Source organism: Rhinatrema bivittatum, chromosome 3 (assembly GCF_901001135.1).
Source record: "Rhinatrema bivittatum chromosome 3, aRhiBiv1.1, whole genome shotgun sequence".
NCBI classification, from domain to species: Eukaryota; Metazoa; Chordata; class Amphibia; order Gymnophiona; family Rhinatrematidae; genus Rhinatrema; species Rhinatrema bivittatum.
This window is the reverse complement of record NC_042617.1, coordinates 172435068-172447490: the sequence shown is the minus strand read 5'-3', so window position 1 is coordinate 172447490 and position 12423 is coordinate 172435068. Positions and strand designations below refer to the sequence as shown.

At 41.5% G+C, this 12423-nt stretch overlaps 1 protein-coding gene across 1 annotated transcript in view; it reads right to left on the bottom strand.

Moving 5' to 3' along the window:
* LOC115088529 (kinesin-like protein KIF28P) overlaps nt 1-12423 on the bottom strand; it is a 179075-nt gene that overhangs the window by 48918 nt on the left and 117734 nt on the right. Inside the window, exon 14 of the mRNA XM_029596792.1 lies at nt 8732-8839. Coding sequence (XP_029452652.1) covers nt 8732-8839 — 108 coding nt within the window. The remainder of the gene's footprint in view (nt 1-8731; nt 8840-12423) is intronic.

Genomic DNA, 12423 nt, shown 5'->3' with positions numbered 1-12423 from the left:
AAAATGTCCTGATATGGGATCTTCTTGGTGTTTGGGTACTTGCCAGGTTCTTGTGGTTTGGTTTGGTCTCTGTTGGAAACAGGATGCTGGGCTTGATGGACCCTTGGTCTGACCCAGCATGGCAATTTCTTATGTTCTTACTAAATCACATCCCGACAGCATTGACATCTATTGATGAGCTGGTAGTTTGTAATTCTACTGAATACAGTGTTCAATCTCATGTATGCAGCCTGCATTCTCTATGTTGTAACTGTGTCAGGAAATAAACAAGATAGTTGGATTCAAATGGAGTGAATCCCGTAGTTCTATTTTGAAGTTGCATGGGACCATGGAAGGTGGAGGAATCTGGATGGAGTGTACAGCAAAGCTTAACTCTGTGGATAAAATCCTGCTGATTTGACAGATAAGAACATAAGATATGCCATACTGGGTCAGACCAAGGGTCCATCAAGCCCAGTATCCTGTTTTCAACAGTGGCTAATCCAGGTTACATGTATCTGGCAAGTACCCAAACATTAAATAGATCGCATGCTACTAATGCCCGCAACAAGCAGTGGCTATTCCCTATTGATTAACAGCAGTTTATGGACTTCTCCTCCAGGAACTTATCTAAACCGAGCTACACTAACTGCCTTAACCACATCCTCTGGCAATGAATTCCAGAGCTTAATTGTTCATTGAGTGAAAAAGAATTTTCTCTGATTTGTTTTAGATGTGCTACTTGTTAACTTTGTGGTGTACCTCCTAGTTCTTGTATTATCCGAAAGAGTAAATAATAGATTCACATTTACCCATTCAAGTCCTTTCATGATTTTGTAGACCTTGATTATATCCCTCCCCCTCAGCCATCTCTTCTCCAAGCTGAACAACCCTAACCTCTTTATTGAAGCCATTCCATTCCCTTTCTCATTTTGGTCACCCTTCTCTGTACTTTCTCCAATGAAACTATATCTTTTTTGAGATGCGGAGATAAAGTGATAAACATTGTGGCTCCCTAAAGGCTTGAGGTTGGTAATGAAGAAAAGATATAACATTTCTGCATAGCAGTAACTTGCACATCATAGTAGCTACTACTCTTGACAGAATGCATGGGGGTAACCTGCACGATGTGGCAGTTGCTTCTGTAAGCCACTTGCTGAGCAGACTGGATGGACCATTGGTCTTTATCTGTTGTCAGTGCTACGTTACTATGTATGTAAAATCACCCCCCCAGTTTCAAACCGGGGGGGGGGGGGGGGGAAGGCTGGTATCTGGAGATCCTACTTACAGCCATGGCTGCTCATAGTAGTAAAGGTGGTATACTATTTATTTATGTATTTATTTATTTAAAAACGCTTATAAAGCGCTAAATTAATGAGGGTAGGCCTAAGCTGTTTACAAATTGAACATACATAATTAAAACTCAAATTAACATAAAATGAATAAAATACATATACAATGCTTTAAAGGAGAGGAGAAAATGTGTAAGGATGGAGAATTATTTGTAGGCAAGCGTAAATAAGTGGATTTTTAGATGTTTCTTAAAGTCCTTATTGTTGGAAAGTAATCTGAGGTTGTCGGGAAGGGAATTCCACAGTAGAGGGCCTGCAACAGAGAAAGCTCGACGTCTGGTAAGGTCTAATCTAGCCAGGTGTACAGTTGGTACCTCGAGCAGACATTTGTGGGGTGGAGCATAATTGTCGCAGTGGTTGATAAAGCCGGAGGAGAGTGCATTGCCAGGCAGCTGAAGGACTGGAGATTGGGTTGTGGATAAGACAGAGAATTTTATATTGAATCCATAGGGCGATAGGAAACCAATGTGGAGAGAACAGAATCGGTGAAATGTGATCTCTGAGCAAGCGAGGAGACCTGCTGGCTGCACCCGAGAAAGAGGCCCAATAATTTCAATATTTATATAGAAGAACACTGAGAGGAGAGGATCATCTTGCTGGTGGCTGAAAGGAATCAGTAAATTTTTGCTTGGGACATTGTCTTTTTTAAAAGTATTGGGGCAAAGTTAACTATTTGGTAATATTATTTAGTGTGTTTTTGTGTTTGTGCCTTTAATAGTCAGAAAGACAGTGAATAAACAAGTTAGACTGTTTGTATTTTTAAATAGTCAGTCAATAAGGTAGCAGTAGGTAGTGTGTTTATTTTTAAAAGTCTGCAGAACTGAGTGTTCTCCAGACTTTTAAAGAACTGAGTGTTTGTATTGAAAAAAAAAAAACCCCACAAAAAAAAACCCCAACCCAAAAAGTAGCCAGAAGCTAGAAATAAGCTAGGAGCAGGGTATACCTAAGTAAAAAAGTTGAATAGTTCAGCTCAGTTACTTACCTTGGAAAGGTGTTGAGGTAGTTTGTTTGGGTTTGAATAGGGACCAACATTTGTTAATCAAGAGAGCAGTGAGTCACTCAGGCTGACTAACTAAGTGTTAAGGTTGTGTGTTTGATGTGAATAGGTACTATTCTTTGTTAATCAGCACAGCAGTGAGTCACTCAGGAAAACTAACTGAAGTGTACATCTCCTAAGGGATTGTTTTGCACTAATTTACCTTAGAAGCACATTATAAATTAGAAGGGAAGAGCTCAGTAACCCACATTCCAGTGGGAACACTGAGAGGAGAGGATCACCTTGCTGGTGGTTGAAAGGAATCAGTAAGTTTTTGCTTGGGACATTGTCTTTTTTAAAAGTATTGGGAATATTATTTAGTGTGTTTGTGTGTTTGTGCCTTTAATAGTCAGAAAGGCAGTGAATAAACAAGTTAGACTTTGTATTTTTAAATAATCAGTCAATAAGGTAGCAGTAGGTAGTGTGTTTATTTTTAAAAGTCTGCAGAACTGAGTGTTCTCCAGACTTTTAAAGAACTGAGTGTTTGTATTTAATACTGAGTGTTTGTATTGAAAAAAAAAACCCACAAAAAAACAACAACCCAAAAAGTAGCCAGAAGCTAGAAATAAGCTAGGAGCAGGTGCAGCAGGAAAGGATCCTGTAGCAAGGACCTGCTCTCCAGGTGATGCATTGTCCTTTCGCACTGAGGATATCTCCCCAAGGCCTACTGCCCAGGAGGGAAGGGTTAGGTCGGCCGTCATAGTTGGTGATTCGATTATTAGGAATATAGATAGCTGGGTGGCTGGTGGGCGTGATGATTGCCTGGTAACATGCCTACCTGGTGCGAAGGTGGCAGATCTCATGCGTCACCTAGATAGGATTTTAGACAGTGCTGGGGAGGAGCCAGCTGTCGTGGTACATGTGGGCACCAACGACATAGGAAAATGTGGGAGGGAGGTCCTGGAAGCCAAATTTAGGCTCTTAGGTAGAAAGCTTAAATCCAGAACATAAGAACAAACGAAAATGCCATACTGGGTCAGACCAAGGGTCCATCAAGCCCAGCATCCTGTTTCTAACAGTGGCCAATCCAGGCCATAAGAACCTGGCAAGTACCCAAAACCTAAGTCTATTCCATGTTACCATTGCCTACCTCCAGGGTAGCATTCTCTGAAATGCTCCCTGTTCCACGTGCAGGTCACCAGAGGCAGGCAGAGCTCCGGAGTCTCAATGCGTGGATGAGACGATGGTGCAAGGAAGAGGGATTCAGTTTTTTTAGGAACTGGGGAACCTTTTGGGGAAGGGGGAGTTTCTTCCGAAGGGATGGGCTCCACCTTAACCAGGGTGGAACCAGACTGCTGGCGCTAACCTTTAAAAAGGAGATAGAGCAGCTTTTAAACTAGAACAAAGGGGAAAGCTGACAGTCGCTCAGCAGCGCATGGTTCGGAGAGAGGTATCTTCAAAGGAAACTAATGATGCATTAGAATTAGGGCATCCTGACAGTGAGGTTCCAATAATTAGAAAAGTAGTCCAAGTGCCTGTAACTATAAACTCACCTGAGCTAAAAGATTCTAACTTATCCCTATCAATTAAAAAGCAGAATGAAAATACAAACAAAAAACAAACTTTGAAATGTTTGTATGCTAATGCCAGAAGTCTAAGAAGTAAGATAGGAGAATTAGAATGTATATCAGTGAATGATCAATGAGCACCAAATCAAAGTTAAGAAGGATTCTTACAATGAATATGAAATAACCCAAAACAAATCCTTCATATTACGTGTATAACTTCTCTTAACTTGAATTCCTCAATTCTCTAAATGTAGAGTATAATGATTCAACTGTTATAAAACAAAAAATATTTATGGAAGGAGAGGAACGTTTCATATGCGATAATCACAAATCCCCACCAGGGTGAATTGACTGTCAGTCTAATCATCAACGAACCTCCTCCAACCAAAGTGTATAATCAATGTGCAAGCATTTTTGTGAAAGTGAATTTTTCATATGTGTATCCTTTAAAACATTTATCGTTTCACTTATCGATAAAAGTGAAGTGAATCACTCTAAAGTTCACAATATTTTTTCAAGAATTTTTGCAAGTGAACACTCCTCGCAACCTTGTAGCTGATCCCGGTGAGGGGTATATAGCGATGGTTTCGAAGCAAGAGGACGAATTTCCCTGATGAAAGGTCTGAGAGTGGACCTGAAACGTGGCCGCGTCGGTGACCCGCATAACCATCAGATAAGTCGGGGTGTTGTATGAGCTTTTGTTTAAGCCATAAGAGACTGCCTATTATGCCGTTTTAGGTTGCTTCGAAACCATCGCTATACACCCCTCACCGGGTATATTGTGAACTTTAGAGTGATTCACTTCACTTTTATCGATAAGTGAAACGATAAATGTTTTAAAGGATACACATATGAAAAATTCACTTTCACAAAAATGCTTGCACATTGATTATACACTTTGGTTGGAGGAGGTTCGTTGATGATTAGACTGACAGTCAATTCACCCTGGTGGGGATTTGTGATTATCGCATATGAAACGTTCCTCTCCTTCCATAAATATTTTTTGTTTTATAACAATTGAATCATTATACTCTACATTTAGAGAATTGAGGAATTCAAGTTAAGAGAAGTTATACACGTAATATGAAGGATTTGTTTTGGGTTATTTCATTATCAGTGAATGATGACATAGACTTAATTGGCATTTATTTATTTATTTATTTATTTATTTATTTATTTAAAAGTCTTCTATACCAATGTTAGTCGAAACATCACCTTGGCATCTCAGAGACATGGTGGAAAGAGGATAACCAATGGGACAGTGCTATACCGGGTTACAAATTATATCGCAATGACAGAGAGGAGCACTCGGGAGGAGGTGTGGCGCTTTATGTGTGCGATGGCATAGAGTCCAACAGGATAAACATCCTGCATGAGACTAAATACAAAATTTAATCTTTATGGGTAGAAATCCCTTGTGTGTCGGGGAAGACTATAGTGATAGGGGTATACTACCGTCCACCTGGTCAAGATGGTGAGACGGACAGTGAAATGCTAAGAGAAATTAGGGAAGCTAACCAAATTGGTAGTGCAGTAATAATGGGAGACTTCAATTACCCCAATATTGACTGGGTAAATGTATCATCGGGACACGCTAGAGAGATAACGTTCCTGGATGGAATAAATGATAGCTTTATGGAGCAATTGGTTCAGGAACCGATGAGAGAGGGAGCAATTTTAGATCTAATTCTCAGTGGAGCACAGGACTTGGTGAGAGAGGTAACGGTGGTGGGGCTGCTTGGCAATAGTGATCATAATATGATCAAATTTGATTTAATGACTGGTCAAGGAACAGTGTGCAAATCCAAGGCTCTCGTGCTAAACTTTCAAAAGGGAAACTTTGATAAAATGAGAAAAATTGTTAGAAAAAAACTGAAAAGAGCAGCTATAAAAGTAAAAAATGTCCAAGAGGCATGGTCATTGTTAAAAAATACCATTCTAGAAGCACAGTCCAGATGTATTCCACACATTAAGAAAGGTGGAAAGAAGGCAAAACGATTACCGGCATGGTTAAAAGGGGAGGTGAAAGAAGCTATTTTAGCCAAAAGATCCAACAGAAGAAAATAGGATAAAGCATAAACGTTGGCAAGTTAAATGTAAGACATTGATAAGAAAGGCTAAGAGAGAATTTGAAAAGAAGTTGGCTGTAGAGGCAAAAACTCACAGTAAAAACTTTTAAAGATATATCCGAAGCAGAAAGCCTGTGAGGGAGTCAGTTGGACCGTTAGAAGATCGAGGAGTTAAAGGGGCACTTAGAGAAGATAAGGCCATCGTGAAAAGATTAAATGATTTCTTTGCTTCTGTGTTTACTGAAGAGGATGTTGGGGAGGTACCCGTAATGGAGAAGGTTTTCATGGGTAATGATTCAGATGGACTGAATCAAATCACGGTGAACCTAGAAGATGTAGTAGGCCTGATTGACAAACTGAAGAGTAGTAAATCACCTGGACCGGATGGTATACACCCCAGAGTTCTGAAGGAACTAAAAAATGAAATTTCAGACCTATTAGTAAAAAGACTGGAGGATAGCAAATGTAACCCCAATATTTAAAAAAGGCTCCAGGGGCGATCCGGGAAACTACAGACCGGTTAGCCTGACTTCAGTGCCAGGAAAAATAGTGGAAAGTGTTCTAAACATCAAAATCACAGAACATATAGAAAAACATGGTTAAATGGAACAAAGTCAGCATGGCTTTACCCAAGGAAAGTCTTGCCTCACAAATCTGCTTCACTTTTTTGAAGGAGTTAATAAACATGTGGATAAAGGTGAACTGGTAGATATAGTATACTTGGATTTTCAGAAGGCGTTTGACAAAGTTCTTCATGAGAAGCTTCTAGGAAAAGAAAAAGTCATGGGATAGGTGGCGATGTCCTTTCGTGGATTGCAAACTGGCTAAAAGTCAGGAAACAGAGCGTAGGATTAAATGGACAATTTTCTCAGTGGAAGGGAGTGGACAGTGGAGTGCCTCAGGGATCTGTATTGGGATCCTTACTTTTCAATATATTTATAAATGATCTGGAAAGAAATACGATGAGTGAGATAATCAAATTTGCAGATGACACAAAATTGTTCAGAGTAGTTAAATCACAAACAGATTGTGATAAATTGCAGGAAGATCTTGTGAGACTGGAAAATTGGGCATCCAAATGGCAGATGAAATTTAATGTGGATAAGTGCAAGGTGATGCATATAGGGAAAAATAACCCATGCTATAATTACACAATGTTGGGTTCCATATTAGGTGCTACAACCCAAGAAAGAGATCTAGGCGTCATAGTGGATAACACATTGAAATCGTCGGTTCAGTGTGCTGCGGCAGTCAAAAAAGCAAACAGAATGTTGGGAATTATTAGAAAGGGAATGGTGAATAAAACGGAAAATGTCATAATGCCTCTGTATCGCTCCATGGTGAGACTGCACCTTGAATACTGTGTACAATTCTGGTTGCCGCATCTCAAAAAAGATATAATCGTGATGGAGAAGGTACAGAGAAGGGCTACCAAAATGATAAGGGGAATGGAACAGCTCCCCTATGAGGAAAGACTAAAGAGGATAGGACTTTTCAGCTTGGAGAAGAGACGACTGAGGGGGGATATGATAGAGATGTTTAAAATCATGAGAGGTCTAGAACTGGTAGATGTGAATCGGTTATTTACTCTTTCGGATAGTAGAAAGACTAGGGGGCACTCCATGAAGTTAGCGTGGGCCACATTTAAAACTAATCGGAGAAAGTTCTTTTTTACTCAACGCACAATTAAACTCTGGAATTTGTTGTCAGAGGATGTGGTTAGTGCAGTTAGTATAGCTGTGTTTAAAAAAGGATTGGATAAGTTCTTGGAGGAGAAGTCCATTACCTGCTATTAAGTTCACTTAGAGAATAGCCACTGCCATTAGCAATGGTTACATGGAATAGACTTAGTTTTTGGGTACTTGCCAGGTTCTTATGGCCTGGATTGGCCACTGTTGGAAACAGGATGCTGGGCTTGATGGACCCTTGGTCTGACCCAGTATGGCATTTTCTTATGTTCTTATGTATAATAGGTTGCCATTAGGAAAAACTTATACTCTGTGATGTCCATACTACGTTAAGCTAGTGAGTTCGAATAATTACTTTAACTGGATATTCAGTAGAATTTGCCCAGATAAGTTTTCCCTTGAATATACCTGGATGAAATTGTCTGGGTAGCTTCATTCTGATAACTGTAGGACAAGTATCTCTCTGACCAGAATTAACTGGCTAAATTTCTCCAGACATTGCCGAAAGTGAAACCATCCCCTGGGAATACCCCCAGCACTGCTTCTTTTTACCCAGGTAAATTCTAGGCAGGCAATGAGTTGTCCAGACAAAATTTAGCCAGGGAATAGGGAGAAACCCCCCCCCCCCTAATTCTCATGTTTTCTTCTGCTGACTCCAAAAGATACCTGGACAAACCCTTTGAATATCGACCTCTATATTGCTAAAGCAAACAAGATGTCTCATGGGCTACTTTTTATCTGGATTGAAATGATATGCGCTTATCTGTTCAGAGGCAATCAGGGTAGACAGCGAGGCTTTAACTGACATGACTACTTGATGCACTGGATAAATCAGTTTCTTCCAGCACGTCTGACCGCTCTACTATTAGTATAAATGTGGATTTTTACATTTGCGCCAAACAGTACACTCACAGGGAGCGAATGCATCCGCATTTGCAACAGCAAACTTGTACTCACTGTACGGTATAAATACTGAAAAGTTATACCATATGGTCTGACATCAAAGTGGAGAGGTGTCCATTGATACGGTGCATTTATCGCAGCATTCATGTGATAAATACGATGCACAGCATGTATATTAATAGAGCAGAATGCGTACCTGCTTAGTTCTGCTATTTGATACTTTAACTAATATTTCTTTCTGCAGATCATAGCCTCTGGAATCAGATAATGCCAAGTTTTTCACCTTCAGTTCAAACCTGAGGTCCTATTTAAAGAAAAATATAATACATTTCTGAGAGGGTTAACATCACTGGAGGCAATTTTCAAAGGAGTTATGCATGTAAAAGTAGCATATATTGTAGCAATTTTCAAAAGCCCATTTATATTGTACATATGTAAATTTCCGCACATAAAAACGTTTGACAGTTCAGCCCTATGAAAAGTAGCAATTTTTGAGAGCCTACTTACACTCGTAAAAACCCAGTTTTATGCACGGTAACCCTTTTTTAAAGTTACCTCCATTATTATTATTATGCAAGTACAGCAAATTACTTTGAAAAAGATGTTTACTTCACTAATACTTCACCTGACATCAGTTTTTTCATGTCCCTGTTATGATATGGAGTGGGTAATTTTAGAACTCCCCCATGTGGCTGGCAGTACCATTGCTGATTTGTACCCATGGGACTGCAAGCTTATTTTCAAAGGGAATCTTGCCTGGCGGGGGTTTCCTTTTACCAGCATGGGAGCAAGCACAGGGTATATTCATGGAAGTATATGTGGAGATTTGAATATGAAATCCCTGCACACGGTTTCACTTCTCCGACGTAACCATGCCCCCTCCCCCGCTCCTTTATTTGTTGTGTGGATAAAGGTACATGCGCTGCGAAATACAGGAGGTGGAGAGCGGGCAGGGCAGTAACCAAACTGCGTTTTTACGTGGGTAACACGGGTTTGCCTGTGTAAAAATGCTTGATGGTTATCTTCTGTGTGGAAGGCTGCAATGTGGACAGCAAGCAGCATGCTATAGAAAATGCAAGAACAATGTTAATCACTTTGGAAATTCAAAGATCTGACTCTTTGCTAGATGGCCACATTAAAATATTCCTTTCTTCTAACTTTCATTTCCATTGTTTCAACTTCAGTTTATGCTTTTTTTTTTTCTATGCCCAACCCTCCTTTGCTAAATTAAATATTTCAACACCTTCCCTCCAACCCCCACCCCTGACACACCTTGGGGCCGATGCAATATTTATGCGCAGAAAGCAGGGGCTGAACAGCTTGCGAGCAGCTGGCGCCTCCTTGCTAACGAGAGCCCGGGTGCGTCAGCTGCCCGCTGGTTAGGAAAACCGACGCCGTGTTTATTGGTATGTGATGAGCGCTATTAAGATTCACTCCGCGTTGAATGCGCCTTATAGAGGCGCTAATCACCTTATTGCCTAAGGGGATTAGTTAGCGCCTATACAACCCGCGCCCAACTGCGGGTTATACAGTGCGCTCGGCTGAGCGCCCTGTATTGCATCGGCCCCCTTGTTAGTGTCTGAAGCTAAAAACCAATCAGTGCTTTTCCAGCAGCAGTCATCTGTCTTTCCACGGCCTACCTTCCCTTCCGCCTCCCCATCATCTCCATAATGTTGGTCCTTCCACCAAACAAGCGACTCAAAGCCATAGGGCTGGCTTCATTTTATTCTACGTGGTCTTAAAATGTCTGTGGTGTGAAAGAGCTGCACTGCATTAAACCCACTGATGGAACCACCATGTAACCAAGCTCACAAGTCTATAACAGTGTTCTTGAATTGAACAGGACAAGTTTCATATTGTGAAGTCAGAAACACAGGGGCTAATTTTCAAATAGCTTAGGCACCTAACTTTTACAGTTAGGCTCTTAAATTGGCCCTTTTGAATGTTTACTAGGGCTGAGTGCCTACATTTAGGCTCCTAGTTTCATTATGATCTAAATTTAGGCCCCTAAAAAGTGGCTGGATACGAGAGGTGGAGTTAGGGTGGGGAAAAAAATGTTAGGCCCTTAGTACTGATTTTCAGAACTAGGCACCTAATTTTGGAGCCTAAATCTAGGCAAATAAATAGCAGGCCTAAATTTAGGGGGCCTAACCTTTAGGTGAATTTCCAGCTGAAAACTTAAGGTTAAGTTTGGCTGAAACCAATCACCTAATTTATGATCTTAGCTTCTTTTGAATGTCAGCCCCACCCACCCTTGAACAGTTTGACACTGTTTGTTTCAAAGCTGCTTACCTCATCAGTATGTAAATGGCTCAGGGCAGGGCTTCCCAAACCTGCCCTGGAGACCCCACAGCCAGTCGCGTTTCCAGGATATGCACAACGAATAGGCATGAGAATCATTTGTCTATCATGGGGCCTCGGTATATGCAAATTTATCTCATGCCTATTCGTTGTGGATATCCTGGAAATGCGACTGGCTGTGGGGTCTTCAGGGTAGGTTTGGGAAGCCCTGGCTTGGTTCAATCTAAACTGGAGCCTGCCAGCTTAAAGATCTGATATCTTATGGGGGTTTTTTTTTCAGGATTAATTCAGGCAAATATTCTTCAAATCCTTCGGGATCTTAAATATGCATTCTACGACCAGTGGAAATCACCTCTGCCTTTGTCAGCAGAATGCTCCACGAGGATTTTGTAATGCTTAGCACTGTGAGAAAGAATTCTTCCAGATCCTCAGGAGGAGCCCTTCTGAGAAAATAAGTAGCAGCTCCTACTAACCAAGTGCGTGCCTACTAAGTAAAGAGATAACATTAAATAAAAATATCCCCCCTATCATCACCTGAAAACGTTTTTCTAAATTTTCCTGTTTAAAAATAATAAATGATAGTATCTAAACCATAGCAATCCAAGAGCTATCACTAAGTTGGTCTAAACCGTGGAGAAGGCGTGATGGAGAGTTAGGAAGGGAGGGAGAGAGAGAGAAAGGGAGGTGGAGGGCTGGTAGAGGGTAGTGGAGATGAAATAAGGTCAAAAGGCTGGTTCAGTACCACCTCTAGGCAGAGGAAATAGAGGATTTGCTGGCTTGCCCTGAACCTGAAGTTACAGGGGGAGAGTGGCCTATCTACCCCTGGAGGTCATGGAAGAGGTGGGGGTAAAGAAATGCGCAGGGGTAGACTGGAGGGATTGGAAAGGATTATAAAGCAGCATAGAGGAAGCCCCTAAATGTACTCTCGATCCATGCTCTAAACCAGGGGTAAGCAAACTGGAGGGCGGGCCCCCCCAGAGGAGGCTTGAGCAATCCAGAAGGGTGGGGGAGGGGGGCCCACCGGCTAACCAATCAAGAAAGAAAAAAAATGGCGATGCTGTTGAGTCTCGGTGCCATGGAGGCCCTGAAAGCCCACGAGGGAGGGAGCAGCCAGAACATAGTGGCGACATTGTAAGTGTGCCACGGCTTAGCCACGTGTCTCTTTTGGTGAGCCAAGAAGAGGAGCTGCTTCTGCTGTGGTGGGCCAGGTGGGGAGGGAGTTGCTAGTCTGCGGCAGAACTAGGACAAGGGAACAGCCAGTGCGGTGTTCCCCAACCCAGGATGAGCTACCACCCTTGTGACCTGCTGCTGTCCCAGGCCCTTCCAGAGAGAAAGATCGCAGCTGTTGCCCGCTGGAGGAAAAGAAGTGATGAGGTTGGGGAGGGGGAATTGGCAAAGAGGCCACAGAGAATGAGGGCGAGAAGGAAGAGGTGGAGAAAAAAAACAATAAAGGCTAGAAGTGTAAATAAAGTTAAATAAGCAAATCAAAACACGAGAAAGTAAAAAAGAAGAGCACAAAAATACAAAAAGAGAGAAAAACAGGTAAAATTAATGAGTAAAAAGCAAAAACAAGTTGAGCAGGGTAGG